We start from the raw sequence: 21681 nt of genomic DNA on the forward strand, positions 1-21681 counted from the left end.
GATTGAGCTGTACATTTTTGTCTGCCCTTCCAAAAAATTTCTGATTGAAGGTATTAAAATTTTCACTTGCATTTTGCAAGTATGCAAATTCTTTAAGACAAAATTAAGTCAAACTTAAAAAAATATTTATCAGAGATGACATTATGCATTATTTGTTAGACATGACACAGATGTTATGAGATGGAATTTGAAACTAAAGACATATCTAAGAGTTTATTATGTTTTCCAGGGTATTCCAAGACTTACAGTGTGATGTGGATAACAAAAATAATGATAACACAGTCATTCCTCAAGATTCTGATTCGTCCACCTATGTCAAACAGGACACTAATACTGTTGTAACTGAACCTGGTACCAGCACTGATCTGACTCCAAGCTCTTATTCTTCACAGCCTGGAACCAGTTTAGATAATAATGTCTCAATTTCTAGCTCAGTTATTGAACAAACTGTTGCTAATGTTCATTTGACCTTACCTAATGTGATTTTTGAGCAGACTGGTTCTAGTGTAGAAAAGCCAGGCTCAGCTTACTCTGTAAGTGAAAATGTTACGCAAATGGCATCTATACCAGATATAAACATTAGTGGAGGAAATTGTAATGAAATTACTGAAGAAAATGGTGATGATGAAAGTGTGAATGAGGAGACTAGAGACTTGAATAGATTAAAAGATGATTCAAGAACTATAGGCAATAATGCTGGTGTTGATAGTGAAATTATTATAGTGTCTAATAGCTTAAACAATAATAAAGGAGATAAGGCTCTGTTAAGTGATATTAATATTACCATGGCAACTAGTGAAAGTAAAATGGAAGTAGATAATGAACAAGCAGAAGATGTGGGAAAAATTGGTGAAACCAAAATGGAAAGTGCTAGAAATAAAGCTGTTGTAAAATCAACTGTTAGTAATGAGTATACATTGGGTAAGTTTATAGATCATGTATGATGTTTTCTAGAGAACATAAGTTATCTCTGACATTTCAAAGTACCGTTCATTTAATTTCTGTATCTTTTTTCTCATTTTATTTTATTTGTTTATTATCGTGTCTGTACTGTTAAAGAGGCATGACTAGCACTAAAGATTCTGTCCTGGGAAATTTAAATGTTGACCAAATTTCATGCCTTTAAAATGAGTTATTGTGAGTAATTTTGTCAATTTTCAGTTCTGTCATGGTTGAAGGAACACCCTCCTTTAACAGAAGAACAGCTCACTGGGTTATTTATTACTATGGATGACTTTAAGGTAAAGCTTATCTGGATTTTTAATTTATTGAATTTTTAGAAATTCTATTTGTTACTTATTTTTAAAAGTCAGTTTTTATAATGGAATTAGTTGTTTCTTTATTTATTGATATTATTGCATGATATTTTGCACTTATGATTTTATGATTTTGTCAGTACCAATTTTTATATGTAAAAATAATGAAAATATAATTTTGAATAACATAGGTACTGTTGTTAAAAAATCAATAATCATTTGTTTATTAATACAGGAAGCTTTGAGATATGTTCAGCCATCAGCAAAACGTGAAGGTTTTGCAACAATACCAGATGTTACATGGGATGATATAGGGGCACTGCATGAAGTCAGGGAGGAACTTACATTGGCTATATTGGTAATTATTGTTTTACAGTTTCCATTTAAAAAATCTGATGCAATAATTTCTATACTTCATTATACATTTTTTTGAAAAAAAAAATGAAATTAAGCCCGTTTTGGAAGGGTGAGTTTTAACGATATTGTTTGAATTCTGTAATGAATGGTTAAAGGTATTTAGGTGTTGAGTGGTTAAGGTCACTGACTTCAAACCAACTGTAAGTTCAAAATTTGCTTTGGTCTTTGGATATTATTTAATGTTGTATTTGGTTCAACTTGTGGCTAGAATATTGCACTATAAGGCCTTAGTTCAGGTCATGTTTGATGTAATAGATTAAGTTATTTTTCAGGCTCCTGTACGTCACCCAGAACATTTCAAGAGTTTAGGATTGACTAGAGCACAGGGTATATTGCTAGCTGGACCACCAGGTTGTGGTAAAACACTTCTTGCTAAGGTAGCTACGCTTGAAATTTACTTTTACTATCATGTTGCAAAGATTGAGTACATTACATCGATCTTATTGTAAAGGTTGAAAATCACCGTATGAATTAAACACGTTCTTTGAATAATGGAAATTTTTCTTTTTTTATGTGTCAAATTGAATGTGCGATGATCAACACTGATGTGAACACATCTTAAGATGTTAATCATGTTTAAATGTTTAATTGTTGCCTGAAAACATCGGTGGTAGCTTGAATTTACCTCTGCCATCCATAGACCTGAACCTGCAACATTGTCAATTTTGCTGCAGTAGTCAGACTTTAGTGTTCCCAATGTTCACTATTTTAAACAGTGTAGGTGGAATTTAAAACTTATTTAGTAAAGACTGTTTAATCAGAAATACAATTACATATGAACTTTCAATTTATATATTAACAAATAAAACAGAAAAAATGCTCATTTAAAAAGAAAATCAGACAAGGCTGCTAGGTAGTTATGCTGTTTGAATGTTTTTTGTGTGTAATAATTTTAGGCTGTAGCTAATGAATCTGGAATCAACTTTATATCTGTGAAGGGACCAGAACTTCTCAACATGGTGAGTGTTTTTTAATGGTCTACTGTAAACTTAGAGCACATACAATATCATGTAATCATTAACATAACATGCTCTCCACAAACTGACACTAAACTGATTAGTTCTGAAACTATCAGTTTAATGCTGAGCCCCGTCAGTCCAACCAATGTAGCTTCAATTCTGGTTTTACTCACCTTACCATCAAACCTCCATGTAAGGTACATCTTCTGATTTAATAAGTACAGGACAATATTATATTATAAAATATTATATAATGCAATATATTGTTAAATGTTATATAATTTTATTGATATTAATAGCTCTTTCTTTTTAAATGTTAGCGTACTGTTTTAATTCAGTCATGAAGAAGCAAAAACTTCTGATTCCAAAAAATTGTTTAAAGATGATTTCTGTCAAAGGGCATGAATGCATTTGAAAACAAACCATTACTTTTTCTTATATTAAGAATGTTAATATATGTTTCAGTATGTAGGTGAGAGTGAGAGAGCGGTACGTACAGTATTTCAAAGAGCACGTAATTCCTCGCCATGTGTCATTTTCTTTGATGAACTGGATGCTTTGTGTCCAAGAAGGTCCGGCCATTCTGAAGTAAGTATATATACTGATGTATATATTTAGTACATGTATGTTATAGAGTTGATAATTTTACATATTTTGATAATGAAATCCCTGAAACTTTAAATTAAGCATGTAAGGGTGAAATTTGTGTTGTATTAGTTCTGTGAACTGTCAATATCTAATATTTGTTATTTATTTACTAGGGTAACTCAAGTGCTAGAGTTGTAAATCAGTTACTGACAGAGATGGATGGTCTAGAGGAAAGGAAACAAGTATTTATAATGGCTGCCACTAACAGACCAGGTAATGTCTTCAAATTAACATTATGATTTTAAACAAATACTAGTAAGCTATGTGATATAAAATTTCAGGGAAGCTAGACTCTACAGAATGCTAATTATATGTCTGTAGATATATAAGAATGTTGGAAAGATGTGTTGAATACAGAGTTTGTAGTAGATATACTCAATATAATGTTGTTGAAGCAGCTATAACAAAGCAGTGAAAATAATAAAATAGAAATTTCTGAACATCCCATGTGTCATTTCTACTGAGTGATGTATTTATCTATATATATATATATATATATATTGTCACATAGGATAAATCAACCTACTGATTTACAGTTGTTTAATAGCTAGAAAATTATTTTTTATATCTTTCTTATTGTGTAGTTTATATTTAATTTGCCTAGATTGTATAGTAGTTGGCTAAGTGTTCAAGCGTATATTGAACTTTATAATGTATAAAATGTTTCTTCATATTTACACCAATACTCTAATTCCTTCCAGCAATCATTATTGGACATTGATACAGATGAGTTGTATAAACTTGTTACATAATGAATCTAATCAGATTACATGCTTAAGTCATGTATTGATAGCCTTGTTAGTCATAAATTGCTTTAAATGACACTGTAATAAGTAATCTAACTTTATGTTGTTTGTGACTTGTAGATATAATTGACCCAGCTGTTTTGAGACCAGGAAGACTCGACAAGACCCTGTATGTTGGACTACCTACAGCTTCAGATAGGCTAGATATACTGAAGTGTATCACAAAGGTCTGTTTATATATAATATAGTGCTGATGTTTAACACAATTTTCTATATACATGAATTTGTTTATTTTGTAACAGTAAAAAAATTTAAAAGGGGAATTTTAAAGAGACTACTGAGGTTTTTCACATGACAAGACTGAAAATATTTTTCCGAGAATTGTGTACCATTTGGTGAAGGTCCGAACTTGTGTGCAAAATTTCAGATAATTCCCTCATCCAGTTTTTGCACAAATCTTCATTTTCAATGTGCAAAATGACCCAAAATGAAAAATTGGGCTCAGAATTGCAGAAAAAAAAGGTTTTTAGTTTAATTCTGAGCATATTATTTAATTATTTATTTAAGACAGATTTTTCCATTTTAAGTGCTTCACTTCACTTCATATGTCAGAATTTCAAATTTTATTTTTATAGGCTTTTTGACCTCGGTTGATTTCCTTATATTTTGCACAAGAAATGTGCTATTAACAACTGTTTTATGATAAAAAGTAAAATTTATACTTAAATTTCATCTGTAAGTTGAAATCGGTCATGAAATATCATTTTTCTAACTCTACCAATAAACAAATGTTGGTTGTTTGTATTTCTGTCCAGACCTATTTCATCAGACTGGTTTGTTAGATTGTAATAAATGTATTAATTATGATGTACTGTATATCAAATGGCATCTGAATCCATTTGTTATTTATACAGTAATAACAGTGGTATTCAAAATTACTGTTGTATTGAAGATGCTGGCTATTTATATTAATTAATTTTTAAAATTTCAGAATAGCACAAAACCATGTTTATCAGATGATGTAAATTTAACCAGTATTGCCGAGGATATAAGATGTGATTGTTACACGTAAGTAGTGTTTTCCCAATTTTTATATGTTAAAAGAATGTCAGATATCTGATTAAGTACACAGGAAGTGACCTTGACGGCTAAATAGCTTAATGACTTGGAAATGCTAAAGTCACTAATTGTCTATTTGGAAGTTTTTATTAGGAAGATAATAAGGTATTTTAATGTTAGGTCTACTGTAGAGATTCATTCTTTAGTCTTAAATAATGTATGTAGGAGCTCCTCTGATATTTAAGGGACACAAAATGTCTTCCTGTATCCCCATTAAAGTTACAAAGTTCACATAATTATAACCTTTAAAAGAGTGAGTGTGACTTAAAACCAACAAAAAAATATATCATTTGGGAACTTTTGTACACATTTGTATGCCATGTTGTAAATGTTTTACTATTAAAGTAAATAATATTACATGTTTTTTATTCGTATTTTCACAGTGGAGCAGATTTAGCAGCTCTTGTAAGGGAGGCTTCAATTTCAGCACTAAAAGAAGCCATTTTAGACAAAGAGAGACAACCTAATGATGTTATTGTAGTTAATAGAGGGCACTTTGATTGTGCTTTCATGAAAGTCAAACCATCAGTTACATTAAAGGTAATAAATCTTTGTACAAAAAAGTAGCATTTTGTTGCTGAATTTGTGGAAATGCCTTTTAACAAAACACAAAATAAAATAAATTAAATAAATAAAAAAGTTACCCTTACAAATAATAGTTATCATTTTAGCAGTATGAAGGTCAAGGTTAGCTTTATATAAGGAACATAATGTCTATAAACATTGGATTTGCCATGTCAGTTTTGAGCTTGAACTGTAATACATGTTTTCTCTTTGAAGACAGTTTGTTATACCTTTAAACTGTTGTATTTGTGGCATGGATTTTCAAGTTTTGAATTTGAATCGGTTTGGAACAGTCCAATCAAACTTTAAGGAATACAAAAATTGAGTAACCAACTATATAGTGCCAGGGCAGACTGTACAGATGACCTTGGCTCTGTACTGGTGATATTAAAGGCTAATTATTTTCAGTTCCAGCAGGCAATAGTGTACATTAAATTTTGAAGAAAATGAAATATAGAACAGTTCAGCGAACACTCATATAGCAGAATCCCTATTTTTCTTATATACTATAGAAATAACCTAGATCTATTGTATTTTTATGTTTAACTTCAGGATCAAGAGAAGTATGACTCTATGAGGAATAAACTTGCTATAGGAAGTTGAAGGCATCAAGCTTGCAATCATAATGAATTTGGCTTGAAATATAAACTCTAGCAAGTTAAGTGTGACAGAATACCAACTGTGATAATTGTGATAACCACCAACAACTGTAAATGTGCATTAATGATCACTATGTAGTTTGTTTCAAACCAAGAGAGAGGCAAACAAGGACTTTCATTGACAAGAGACTGTATCATTTACTATATTGTATATACAAAAGTGAAGTTCTTTATACCTACCCACATTGTCACTGGTCACGTACAGATACTGCTTTTAAAGGGGATTGATCTACAATAGGAACTTTTTCCATAAGTATTTCAAATATTGATAGAAATGTATCATTGGATCTTCTTATAAAATAATTCTCTACAGTATACATGTTGATAAGGTTCTGAGTGATTAAGTATGAACATTTTTTCATGTTTGGTTCTAAATACTATCAACATAATTATTTATGATATTACACATCTTAGTTAATGGACTAATTTACTTAAAACATGGAATATTCTTACACAGTTACTAGGCAAGAGTATATAACTCATATTTTTGTTATAGTTATGCCCCTATTTTGACTGACAACTATTCAGAAATATTATATTATACTGCTATAATGAACAGAGAATAGTCCAGTAGATCAATAAATTGACTTTAAAATACTTTAGATAGACAACAACTATACAGCTCAAGATCTGTAACTCTAGCTGGACCTTTTTTTTTAAATATCTTTTCATTTTTTTGTAGAGTATAGGTCAGTTAAAATATGAGAGATTTACTTGTTAATAGGAAGTAAATAGGAGAAGTGCAGTGTCAAAGAATTTTAACTGTACTTTAAAAAAAATGTCCAAGGCATTGACTTGAAACTAAATGTATGTAAATATATAGTTAAGAGGGAAGGTGCATTGTCTAATAATAGTCTACAAGGCATTGACTTGAAACTTAATGTATGTAAATATATAGTTAAGAGGGAAGGTGCATTGTCTAATAATAGTCTACAAGGCATTGACTTGAAACTTAATGTATGTAAATATATAGTTAAGAGGGAAGGTGCATTGTCTAATAATAGTCTACAAGGGAATTACTTGAAACTCGTGATAAAGACATCTTAATTATTTTTTAGAAACCACATCATGTTTTTTGTAAAATGCCAACTTAGATACTCTAATTCAAGACTTTAAAGATTTTAAAACAAAAACAAACTTTCAACAAACTAGCTTGTACAATTATTGACCAAGTCATTGTTTAATTTATTATTTTATGAAACAATAAAAGATATTAGGAGATGTTTTGTTGTTTGTTGCTTCAGAGAGTAGAGCCCCTTGGATGATGGTATAGAGTATATTTAAATCCTGTTAGTGAAGTTTACAAAGTGGCTATAGCTTTGTTATTTATGAAAGAATTGTCCTCATACATGAACACAATCCATGGGGATACACCTTCAAGTTGATGAGACTAACATTGATCTTTATTCATAAATGACCTTTACTTGCCAGGTCCAGTTATTGATATTTTTTATGCCCCCCTTCGAAGAAGAGGGGGTATATTGTTTTGCTAATGTCGGTCTGTCTGTCTGTCGGTCTGTCCGTCGGTAGACCACATGGTTTCCGCTGATTATCTTGAAAAGTGTTTTTCACAAAGTCTTCATATTTCACATAGTGATTGGTCATAACTAGTAGATGACCCCTATTGATTTTGGGGTCACTAGGTCAAAGGTCAAGGTCACAGGGACCTTAAATATCAAAATGGTTTCCGCTGATTATCTTGAAAAGTATGTATCAAAAAGTCTTCATATTTCACACAGTGATTTGTCATAACTAGTAGATGACCCCTATTGATTTTGGGGTCACTAGGTCAAAGGTCAAGGTCACAGGGGCCTTAAATGTCAAAATGGTTTCCGCTGATTATCTTGAAAAGTATGTATCTCAAAGTCTTCATATTTCACATAGTGATTGATCATCACTAGTAGATGACCCCTATTGATTTTGGGGTCACTAGGTCAAAGGTCAAGATCACAGGGACCTTAAAATGTCAAAATGGTTTCCGCTGATTATCTTGAAAAGTATTTATCACAAAGTCTTCATATTTCACATAGTGATTGGTCATAACTAGTAGATGACCCCTATTGATTTTGGGGTCACTAGGTCAAAGGTCAAGGTCATAGGAGCCTTAAATGTCAAAATGGTTTCCGCTGATTATCTTGAAAAGTGTGTATCACAAAGTCTTCATATTTCACACATTGATTGGTCATAACTACTAGATGTCCCCTATTGATTTTGGGGTCACTAGGTCAAAGGTCAAGGTCACAGGGACCTTAAAATGTCAAAATGGTTTCCGCTGATTATCTTGAAAAGTATGTATCACAAAGTCTTGATATTTCGCATAGTGATTGGTCATAACTAGTAGATGACCCCTATTGATTTTGGGGTCACTAGGTCAAAGGTCAAGGTCACAGGGGCCTTGAATGTCAAAATGGTTTCCGCTGATTATCTTGAAAAGTATTCATCACAAAGTCTTCATATTTCACATAGTGATTTGCCATAACTAGTAGATGACCCCTATTGATTTTGGGGTCACTAGGTCAAAGGTCAAGGTCACAGGGGCCTTAAATGTCAAAAGGGTTTCCGCTGATTATCTTGAAAAGTATTCATCACAAAGTCTTCATATTTCACTTAGTTATTGGTGATAAGTAGTAGATGACTCCTATTGATTTAGGGGTCATTAGGTCAATGTCACATGGGCCTTAAATGTCAAAATGGTTTCTGTTGATTTTTCCATAATTGAACACTTCCATGTACCCATTTTTGGCAAGTTTCTGTAATAAAATTACCAATTATGTGAGTCAATGGCTAGAAAGGGGGGTATATGTGTCGTTCGACATTCTTGTTTCAAAATTTTTGATGTAACTGACTACAACTTTATTATTATACCTTCCAAATCGATCTCAGGAACCGGCAGATAAATTCACTTGAAATACAATAAATAATAAAATTATGCAATATCAGAATGCACTATATGTTTTAAGTTTGATTACTCTAATAGGTACTTTGACATAATTTAGTCCTTTATTCAAATAGGCTTCAAAAGACTAATTTTTCTTTTCATTAATTATCTCCCATCTTTTTCAACGAAAAAAAGGTTAGCAGATGATTATACTCTTTTTAGCAAGGCAGCTAATTGTAATTATTATTGGTACACATTTGAATTATCATACAATATAGGCCCAGTTCAAATTTGACTTCAAACCGCGTAATTTTCAAGTAGTTAGGGTGGGGGTATACATTATCTTCAGTGATAGTTTCTTTAAGAAACACAATTTCTTAAAAGTCATCACATTGATCGGAACTGCCAGTAAAACCACACTGTCTGACTGTAACACCAATCATCTACTAGAATGGGAGCATGATGTTAGTATATTCTGTTGTTTTGAGCTTTACTGTCGTTACGATGAAACGGCCTTTTGTCGGGCTTTATTTTAGCTTTTTTTAAGGATTCTTTTCTGAAATATGACAATATGTTGAAATCTAATTAGGTAGTAAACGTATACTTGCCTGCCATAATAACATAACGGCAAACTTCTTTGCCTTCTGAATGACCTGCGACATAAAATGACGTCCGACATGATCTTGAGTTAATGTCAAATACAAAGTTCAGAAAATATTTCAGGACATGTAAGCTTTATGATATGATCGGGTTATTTGTGTCTTAGTTAAGGAATCAAAACTTAATGCGATGTCTAGCCATCAACTTGGCGATAATAATCATCAAACAGAAAGAAAGTTACACACCCTAATTGTCTACCCTTACATTACAATGCCTTTATTCCCAGAATATTTTCCTATATATCGAGTTTTCTTTTTATTGCTCTTTATGGCATTTTGTAACAGACATTTGTACTTGACATGTTACCATGATCCTGTCCGATGTAGAGGCAAGTTATCACGAATCTGTCCGCGACATTTGATTGGCTGGCCTACAAAATGTACGAGATTTGTCAATATGGATTGTTCGTTGAAAACAGAATGCGATGTCGACAATAATCGTCAAAATTTTGACGTGTGCCGGTTTGCACAATTTTTGATTTTTTAAATAAAAAATTAAAACGTTTTTTTTTTCTGTTAAATTTTCCGTGTTAGATATTTCGAGTGAATAAACTATACTAATTCTTACGCAAAAATGCAAATACATGTAGTTACATTTTTAAATCGAGCTTTAGATATTTCAGTCGTAACATGAAATTTCCGATAATCTTTGGTGTAATATTAATTGTTTTCAAGATTTATGTCAGTTTATTCGAGACCAGACACTGTTGTATGTATAAATAATTGATACAAATATTTGAGCCGCGCCATGACAAAACCAACATAATGGGTTTGCGACCAGCATGGATCCAGACCAGCCTGCGCATCCGGGCAGTCTGATCAGGATCCATGCTGTTCGCTATCAGTTTCTCTACTTGTTATATAGGGTTTGTAAGCGAACCGCATGGATCCTGATCAGTCTGCGCGGACGCGCAGGCTGGTCTGGATCCATGCTGGTCGCAAACCCATTATGTTGGTTTTGTCATGGCGCGGCTCATTTGTTATTTATTTAAGTTAATCCTTACGGAGTAGCAATCGATCTATTAGTTACGTATGTAGCGGAGTGCTTGCATGGTCATACACATGAATGCATACTTTTACAGAATGTTATTTTAGTGTTTTACATGTTAAAATATTCATTGTAGAAGCTTTCACAAAAGTAGTTTTAATGCATTATTTAAAATGAGTTTGTCGAGCAATAGATGTAAAAACTTATAAAAAAAATTCTAGAATTCCGATTTCTAAATAAAGTTAAAAGCATGAGTCCGAGAGATGTGTCAAGATATCTTAGTCACGTGACGAACTTTAAAATACAAGGGCAAATTCTTCTAATACGAAGTGATTTAATATTTTGACAAAAAAGTCGACCAAATAACAGGAGTTGTCACGACCTGGTAACCTAGTAAAATTGAAATCAAGACCCCATGTTATACCAGTCTATTAACCAAAAACAATAAGATTGTTCGTTATTGGAGGGTTATAGTATATTGATTTCATGGTTTGTCTCAAGATTGCTTATTATTGAATAAGTTACTCTGTGACTAGTTAAACTAGTGCCTAATTACGCTGCACTGTACATATGTAATTAGTAATCTGATATATATATATATATATATATATATTCGTCGTATACGTCGTAATGTGTGTATTTTTAAAAGAAGTACGGAAATAAACCCCCAAATTGTATATATTGTTTTCATGCACTAGTATTTTTGTAAATTATCGTTGTGGTCTATTATGTCTGACGACAAACTTAAAGGCCCATTATGCCTCAGAAATGCTACCAATTTTATTTCTCAAAACCTCTTTATGTTTGGTATCTTGTTATAGATTCTACACTTAAAAAACCTTATCAGCTGTTTCTCTGTTGGCAAGTGGTTTAATTATAGTAAGTATTTTGTATGGAAGTCAAAATACTACTTTGTTTACATTTTGCTACCTTTAAAATACATTACTAGATGCTCAAGGCTAACATGCTTTAAATTTATTATCTAAACATTATTAAACACATGTTTGATATTTCTAAAGAATTGAAAGGTATGATTTTTTGAGGCATAATGTGCTTTTAAAGTGAAACCATTCAGGATATACTATCTGCTATTTTAGCCAATATTTTCTTTTGAATGTTGTGGCAGCTCTTAAGAGTGTGTGGATGGTAACTTTATTAATAATCTCTTGAGCAGACGACAATGAAATCATTTAATGGCAGATTTCCGAATTATTATTATCCATGTATTATTATTATTAATTCTGGTGCTATACATGTATTTATAGCGTGTTCTGTATTTTAGCTCACCTAGAACAAAGTGTGAGCGGTAAAACTGAGTAGGTGATAACTAATGTTCTAATGTGCCACTTGGCCAATTATATGAATTCATGGCATCAAACACTTTTATGCTTGTTCAAATAATTAAGCATCATGCAGAAGTGCATGATAATCTCCTGAAAGACAGTTAGGTACATGTATATAGTTCAGATATAGTATGCTGTAACATTTCCTTCCGAGCCTCTCTCACTTGTACTTAGCGTGTTCAACTTAAGACTTTGGGGACTAAGGATTCTTGTTTGCAAATATCTTCTTTCCTGAATAGTCTTAGAGCTTAACAATTTATCATGTCATTCACTGTAAACCTGTATATCATGACACTGAGGTCTTTCCTCCAAGGGTGTCATAATTGATTCCTTCCAGGGTGCCATATGTTTGGAAGAAAAATGCACTGTCATTTTACAATAGCTTATAAACTGATAAAGGTGAAACTATGAAACCATGTAATTTCATACAGACCTAACAAAGGAGAAATAATCTCCTGTTTGTAAAACATCAAACAACAACCCCACAAAAGCCCCTGAGACACATTACAGCATGTACATGTAGACATTAATGCGTGTAGCATGGCTTTGTGGGTCATTCTTTTCACGGCATGACTTTTTGGGTGAAAATGGACTATGCCATTGACATGTAGGTATAGTTATAAACTTTAACCAGGTGAACCATAAAAAATCAATACAGTCCTCTTGTTCCAATGATTTCTACTTTTTTTCCATCTTAAGAGTGAATGCATTTTCAATGTTTTGTTAGGAAAGACGACAAGAATGAGTGTAAGTAATTGACTATTATTTAAAATACAAATATTGAGCGTCCCTGACTTAATAATGACAAAGATTTTTTCAAAATAATTCTTTTATTGCATACAGAACTGTTTAAACTTTAACAACAATATCACTAAATGTTTAATATGATAAACAGTTTTGATTGTACATTTTGTAAAGAATGTATTGTATAAAACATACTAAATTTATATCTCAAAACGATCGAAAATACATGATGTGGTTACATATAAGTATTTACATACATGGTCATATATCTTGACAGATTTCACTTGATCTTAAACTGTTTGAATTCGACAGTTGAACATCTTTGCATTTATTTAGTCACTATTATAACACGCAGACGAAAATCTGACATGTTTATTTTGGATTTGTTAAATTCTTAAATTTCACTCGACAGTTGTACGAACTGGTACCGCGGAAGATGACCATTTACCCTGTGAAGATGATAAACATTAGGCCTTTGTATCTATTTTATAGATATTTAAATCGCCACGCTGTGTCAAAACTTAAAAAATGTAAACTTTGAGGTAAAAAGTTCAATCTAACAATACATAGTCTTTATAAGCGCATCATTTTAACCAAATTCGTGTTGAATGGTCAGTTGCAGCCGCGCATGAATAATAAAGATGACTTCCATAACGTTGTATGTATCCAATCTTAACGTAATATGACGTCATACTATGATGTCACACTTGATTCAGCGCACCGTGAAGAACTGTGCATCACTGATGCCACACTGATTACGTTCTACAGATCATAATGAACATTAATATAACACTTTGCAACAACACTGACAACAATGTATTTGTATTTTGTTCAAGTTGGATTTAAAGTTAAATCATCACGTTCGTCAGAGTTCAATCGTTCTTTTTTCCTGTCATACAGAATCATACACATTGCACTTAGGCTGAAAAGAGCTGATATAAGTGCACATACACAACCAAGGCAGCTGGCCACCAGCGAATATGGCGTCGAATACACTATATAACTATCCCATTGCCGTAGTATGTCCAATAAACGTCCTATTGGAATCATTAACAGTGCAGCTGTAAATAGAAAATAACTGATCAATCAATCAATCATTCGATCAATCAATATGTTTCAGCCACCCATTTGTAAAAATAGTAAACAGTTCGTGTTTTTGGTAAAACGACAACGCTTTCATACAACAATAACTCGGACCTTAGAATGATATATGAATATCAACTCAATATATTTTCATAAAAACATGAATTTTTGAAAGGACGTTGAAAAACACCTATAAATTATCAGGAATTTAATCATTTGGATCATATATCGCTTTATAAATAACTACTGGAGTAATGTTAGTATTTTACCAGCTATAAAACCTTATTTTAAAAAAATCCACCAGCGGTCTGCACCAATACATGCAGTCTGACCAGCCTCTATACTGTTGGAAGCTCAATTTTTATATGGCATGCCTCCAATTTTGACCGATTTACTCCAAATATAGAGTTGCGCAAATCCATTATGTAAACTCAGCAGAGTCAGATGGGGAAAAACTGGTCATCATGATATCTCCAATGTAAATAAACCCCCTGCTGACTCGACATAAAATACTAAATCTTGTTCAGTGCATGATCACTTAATTTGTAACATTTACATTTTTTAAAGAGATCGTTGACTTTAAGCTGATTAGTTTCAGATTATCTCAATAGTTCAACAAACTTACAACGTTAATACTTGTAAATTACCTACATAACATCATACTAAAAGTAAAGTCAAACAATTATCTTTGTGACAATGATCTGATAGGATCTTATTTAAAGTGTGACCTAGAACATAACACATAACCCTTAATTTTATTTACAAAAGTTAAAGGTACACGCCTCCAAATTTTCAGCAGATAACAGTAACATAAATGATAATAATAACGATGTATATAACATCAGAAAAAACGTTGTATTAAATAAAAGTGTAAATATTTAGCATAAACACCATGCGTTTTTAAAACTACGTTGTTTATAAACCATACATAATGATCGTCAAATAAACCTATTTTCTAATCATTAACTTACCGGAAATGACTGATGCGAGAGCTGCCCAGCCAAGGTAAGATTTCGGACTGTGTGACATGTGTATGAACCCATTCACCGTCAGTAAAACACCAGCAATACACAAAACAAATGCCAGCGTTACCTCAACTTGTAACTCTACCCAGTTTGTAAAATCAACTGAAAATGAACAGAACAAATGAAATGTTTGCATAACCGTGTCAGTGCCTGACTCGCCCCTCAACGCTGTGCGTTCGAGTCCCGCCAAGGACCTTTGAATATTTCAGGAAAAGAAACTATCCAGCTAGCTTACGGTATATCGGTGGTCCGCTTGTGACTGAAATAATGCACGGAGAGTCACCTGAGGTTTTCCTCGACCAGTATAGCTGGGGAAGTCTCAATGTAACCATAACATAGTCATTAAGCATTAAAATAAACTAAAAAAAGTCGTTTACATAATTATATGTAAATACTTGCATAATACAGACTTAATAAGTAAGACACTTGGCAAATTTGTATGCAATGAGTGATGTGCATATAAACACCCGTATTGAAGATATCTTCAAATACGTTATGAAAGCATTGAATTACTATAATGAATAAGGCTGCGTTCATATGAAATGATTGAATATATTAATCGATTTTAGTGATTTTACATCGACAAAGGCTTAGAGGGATAATCTTTATCTGATATATAAGGCAAATAAGTCAAATCTACATACGTCACGTTTTATCTCTCTTTTCTCTCCAGCTCACATTAGTTACTATTTTAAATTTTTATTTGCCTATCGACTCATCGTATCTCATGAAAGCCTAGGCTGTCTTATAATTATAAAACCGAACGTTGTTATGTTCAAATAGCAGAATATTGAGTCAACATTTCTTTATACAATGTGCACTCATGAATATATTATGTGGAAGCATCCGTTCATGAATTCAACTAAATATGATGTCAATGTGTCTTTATATGATGTCAATCTATCATGATACGATGTGCATTTTTGAATATATTATGTGGAACCATCCTTATATAAGATCAATATAACAATATATTATGTCAATCTGTCCTTATATGATGTCAGTCTGTTATTATATGATGTGAAGTTATGAATATATTATATGAAATAATTCTTATACTCGTATAGAGTCAATAATATATGATGTCAATGTCTCCTTATATTATATCAATCTATCATTATACGATGTGCTTTTTTCAGTATATTATGTTAAACCATCCTTATATAGAGTTAAAATACAATGTACCAGTATATTGTGCCGAATCATCCTTAAATAGAGTCAACATAACAATGTATGATGTCAATATGTTACTATATGATGCCAATCTTTCATTATACATGTGCATTTATAAACATACCATGTCGAACCATTCTTATGAAGAGTCAACTTAACAATATAATTATGATGTAAATGTGTCCTTATAATTATGATGTAAATCTTTCATTGTATGATGTGCATTTATAAATATACTATGTCGGACATTCTTATATAGGGTCAACATAACAATATATGATGTCAATGTGACCTTATATGATGTCAATCCTTCATTATATGATGTGCATTTATGAATATATAATGTTGATCATAGTGTTGATTATATAGAGTCATAATAACAGTATATTATGTCAGTATGTCCTTATATGATGAGAGTTTTTCATTATATGATGTGCATTTACGAATATATAATGTGGGACCATTCTTATATATAGAGTTAGAATAACATTAATTATGTAGAATTGTCTTTATTTACTTAACAATATATGATGTCAATGTGTCCTTGTATGATGTCAATCTTTCATTATACGATGTGCATTTATGAATATATTATATGGATCCTTCCTTAAATGGAGTCAGAATAGTAATAATTATTATATATTATGTCAATCTGTCGTTAAAAATGCAAAATCATATCATGATAGATTGACATCATATATATTGGCCGATTATATTGTTAAATTAAATACATATAAAGATGTTTCCAAAAAAACATTTATAAGTCCGCATGGTATAATGAAAGATTGACATAATATATTGATAAGTTGACACTATATAATAATGCTCCCACGTGATATATTCATAAACAAGCCGTCCGGTTAGCTCAATAGGTAGAGCGTTGGACTGTGAATTATGAACCCGGGTTCGATTCCCGGACGGCGCAGGTCACTTTCGTTGTAATTGAAATCCTTTCTACGGTCATTCGCACCGTACCTCTGCTCTGGCATGTACAAGGCAACTAGTACTCATAAACTGCTTGTCAGCCTGCCCAGGAACGATGCGATGTTTGATCTGTGCTCTGGCGAATTCAATGTGGCTTACTGTTGTGATCCGGAGTGAAAACTACCACCACCACCATCACATATATTCATAAATGCACATCGTATTTAAGAATAGATTGAAAGATTGACATAAGATATTGATTAAGTTGACACTATTGAGGCTACCACATAATATATATTCATAAAGTATTCATAAATCCACATCGTATAAATAATAGGTCGACATCATATAAAGACACATTGACATCATAATTATATTGTTCAGTTGAATTCAAATATGGATCTTTCCACATAATATATTCATGAGTGCACATAGTGACATAACAACGTTCTTTTTTTATAATCATAAGACAGTCAAGGCCTTCCATAATATTTTGTAATTCAATGCGTTTGAAGTAATACAATGAAAACAAAACCCAAAGTCGACCCAAATATCTCAATGTATATCGTCAATGGTTGTAATTTAAACAACAGTATTTAAGTATGCTTTATCATTCGATGACCCTCCAAATGGATAAAATTTCAAGTTCACTGCAGGGTCACTCTTCGTCATGTAATTAAAGTTGGTATGTTTTATATATTTAACAAAATAAAACTTACTTTTCGTATCACCGGCAACGTTGAATGGATTCACGACCCTCGTCATAGATGCCGTGCGGCATTGTGGAGAGTTATTGCACACCTGGATATACCAGACCCCGGCACTCACTGTAAACCCCGACGGTTGCGACAGAACAATCCACCCTGGAGTCACAAATCCGATAAATTGCAATAATAATGCTAGGCCACTAGTTGAAACTGAAGTAATCAGAATAGTTCTGTACCAGAAATGTCCGTCTACTCTAGAACGTTGTCGTGTTAGAGGCATATTTAGAATAATTCAGTCAACCAATGTATGCATTAATTATTTACCCTATTTACTTCTTAAATAGTTTCTCCGGCATTTCGCTTTTTCACAATTTTGTATCCATGTTGTAAACTGTATATGTATATTTTAAACGACACTGGAACATCTCAACCATTCAATTGTATGTTATTTTTTCTACCCGCATATTTGACCGCTTTTTATCGTCCATCCGTTAACGTTTCAAGCTCCAGTATAATTCCTATATACTGGATGTTTGTTTGTAGCGTCATGTAACCAGTCGTACCATACAGTTTATGTATGAACGTTGATCCATTGATCACCGATATAATACACACAAGAGAACATTGGAAAACCCAAGTCCACTATTGTTACGGGGTATTGATTTATCCTTTTACAAAACTGTTTAACATAGTTGTTTACTACACGATTCAGTATGTAAACTTCCTTATTTAACTTTTTATTAATTCTTTAGTATCGTACGATAAAATGTAAAATGTATTGCTAACAAGTCGCACCCTGTTCAGAATAGATGCTTTCATGCCGATGTGCACAGAATATTCAATTTGATTTTACAGAGACACGTGCTCGCTGTGATGTCATTTGTGTTGTTCACTTTAATACTTGTCATATCTTAAAACATTAATGTGCTAATACTTTGCATATTTTAAAACATTTATGTGTTTTCAATAAATTTATTTCTATGAAATGGTATAATTTCGAATCATTTGCTTGCGTGTCTTATTAAACTTAACATTATTGTATTATATTATATGATTATATATGCGTCTCCACTCAACTAAGGTCTAAAAGCCTAAAAACATAAAATTTGAAATTCTTACTTAACATTGAAAAATATGCAAATGATAATAAGAAATACTGTTACACTCAGAATTAAATCTAAAATCGATTTTAAGCGATATTTTGACTGATTAAAATTAATATTTAGCGTTTAAATGTTTTTCATTTTTGGTCATTTTGCAAAATAAAATTGATTATTTTGGGGAAAAAAACGAAATAAGCAAATGACACACGTTATTTGTACAGACACAAATCTCGAAAAAAGAAAAAAGAAGTTGTTATGTCAAAAATCTCTGTTGAGCCCCTTAAATTTCATGTAAATGTCATTTTTAAATAAGGCATTCAAATTAAGTTTTTTCAAATATATGTGTCACACATAATACAAAGTATTTTTTCCACAATTGTCACATGGTGTCACTGGTTTCAATTTGATATCAAGGTGTTCATGAGAACATATATTTACGCTTTAACCACTCTCCTAGACATTTGAATGAATTAACCAAATATGCATATATTCATTTGAAATAGGGGAGGCAATCCATTTGACAATGTAAACTTGCACACAAACGTTATATTTCTTTATATTTCTTCACTAAATAAACATAATATAAATCAATATATAATTAAAACGTAGACAAATACTATTATTGCATAATTTGTTGAGTTAAGAAAAATAACGAATAAATATTTCTTTGTTAATATTTCAGTATGATTTGGGTTTGCAAAATTATAAATTCAACATACATTGTACCATTACTTTGCTAATATTTAACTATACATATATTTATCCTAAGTTAACGTAATCGAAGTTTTACTGTATTAAAAATCATTGAATATGTTACGCACGTGCGTCAGTAATACGAGTATATAATAAATGTATTTATCCTTGTTTCTACACGTTGTTATTTGCACGAAATTTACGTGCTGTGTTGATATATAAGTTAGCGGATCGCTATAGTTAATCATTCGAGCTCTTCACACTGCATTGCAAAGTCAATCACGTTTACAAGTTTGATCCCCCCTCCCCCACCCGAAAGGCGATCATATTGATTTCAGCTTTTATAAGAAACATTTTTGAAAAAGTTAGATTGATATTTAATTTGAATTAAATTAATTAATTAAGTTATTAGATATATTTGTTACAGAATTTCATATTTTGAGCCTTTTCAGATTTATTAATTATTATAGTGATGTATGTACTGGATATTTACAGAGTCAAACGATTATGTGTTATGTTTCTATATATTATATTTATGTTTAAATATAAAATGTTAAATAGAATAAATGCAATGTGAATGACTGATTCTACATATGTGTTTGTGTTTTATTTTCTTAGTTTCTGTAGACTAAAGGATAAATGATTTATTTCCGTTTGAGCGAAAGCGAATTAGGAAATAAAGTCGGTTAGATGTGTATATTATTGCACTATCCTCCAAAAAATAAAATGACTAATACTCTTCTGGAGGACTATGCATATAGGCAGCCGGTGGCGAGTATAAACACGCACACACACACACACACGCACGCACGCACGCACGCACACACACACACACACACACGAACACACGTGTATATCATCAATGCTACACACGTGTACTTTACTGCGTTATCCCACCATCCTCCCGAAATGTGCACACAGTACAAAGTAGATTTAATCTGTATAGTAACAATGATTTTACTTGGTTCTACATATAATGACCATTTTTATTTTTTACTGTTTGGGCGAGAAGATTTTCGCTAAATTATCTACTTTAATTTTAAACAACAGGTTTATCGTGAACAAAATACCTCGAAATTAATAAGGAGTACAAACCCGAAATGCAATGGAAGTTCTAAATTTAGAATGACTTGATTTTATTCAGGCATTGTTTGTATGCGCAGGGGTAACGCGCTCGCTGAGAGAGTGAGAGGTCTGGAGTTCGAATCCCAGTCGAGGAAACTTTTTTTTTTTAATTCTCTTTTAAGTGTCTTTGTTAAGGAAGTAGCCATGATATGCAAGGATAAAGTGTGGCTGTCATAAAAAATGAACATAAATGATTTTTTGATGCAACTCTAGTTATGCAAAATTCCGTATGTATCAAACTCTGGTGCCTTGCAAGATGAATTATAGTACATAAAAATAAACTTATACAGGAAGATACATACAGATATACAGCACCGATTTAGATTGCAAAGATCAGAAAATACCACAGAGCTTGCAACCCTTTGATTCTTTATAAATATACATGCTTATAGTAAGCTCCAGGATTATTTACATCTGTGTTAAACAACAGTTAAAGTCGTTACAAGTCCTAATTTAGAATAATATGGTTTTCTTCAGGCCGTTCACATATAAATTCACCGTGGCTGAGGGGTTTTTGCGCTCGCTTAGGAAGCGAGAGATCTGGAGTTCAAATCCCAGTAAAGGCAACTCATTTTTTTCAAATTGTTTAAATCAAATTTGTTTGTTTTTTGTATATTGGGTTTTACGTCACATCGACACATCGACGTTCCAGCTTTACTGGTGGAGGAAGACCTCAGGTGCCCTTCCGTGCATTATTTCAGGCACGAACGGGCACCTGAGTAGAACCACCGACGTTCCGTAAGCTAGCTGGATAGCTTCCTCACATGAAAGAATCCAAAGTCCCTGTCGGGATTCGAACCCACAGCGGTGAGGGGCCAATGGTTGTTTAAGTCAAATAAACATTGGATTGAATATCAGTGTTGCAATT

General features: G+C 32.2%; 2 protein-coding genes across 2 annotated transcripts; one reads left to right on the plus strand and one right to left on the minus strand.

Annotated features, from left to right (window-relative positions):
* Window positions 1-229: 229 nt before the first annotated feature.
* Window positions 230-7589, plus strand: LOC132731293 (nuclear valosin-containing protein-like; the record flags this gene model as incomplete). Its single annotated transcript, XM_060717448.1, has 11 exons — window positions 230-921; window positions 1162-1241; window positions 1492-1614; window positions 1946-2050; window positions 2570-2632; window positions 3098-3220; window positions 3394-3493; window positions 4147-4253; window positions 5018-5094; window positions 5529-5685; window positions 6262-7589. Coding segments are annotated over 11 exons (1678 nt in total), but the record flags the coding sequence as incomplete, so codon positions are not given.
* Window positions 7590-13047: 5458 nt separating this feature from the next.
* Window positions 13048-18635, minus strand: LOC132731294 (uncharacterized). Its single transcript, XM_060717449.1, has 3 exons — window positions 17905-18635; window positions 15035-15190; window positions 13048-14041 (listed from the first exon to the last, which is right to left on the minus strand). The coding sequence occupies exons 1-3, from the start codon at window positions 18170-18172 to the stop codon at window positions 13812-13814; spliced, it is 654 nt and encodes a 217-aa protein (XP_060573432.1). The 5' UTR covers window positions 18173-18635; the 3' UTR covers window positions 13048-13811.
* Between the last annotated feature and the right edge of the window lie 3046 nt (window positions 18636-21681).

This window comes from Ruditapes philippinarum, unplaced genomic scaffold, assembly GCF_026571515.1.
Source record: "Ruditapes philippinarum isolate M1 unplaced genomic scaffold, ASM2657151v2 ctg5249_1_1_1_1, whole genome shotgun sequence".
Taxonomy (NCBI): Eukaryota; Metazoa; Mollusca; class Bivalvia; order Venerida; family Veneridae; genus Ruditapes; species Ruditapes philippinarum.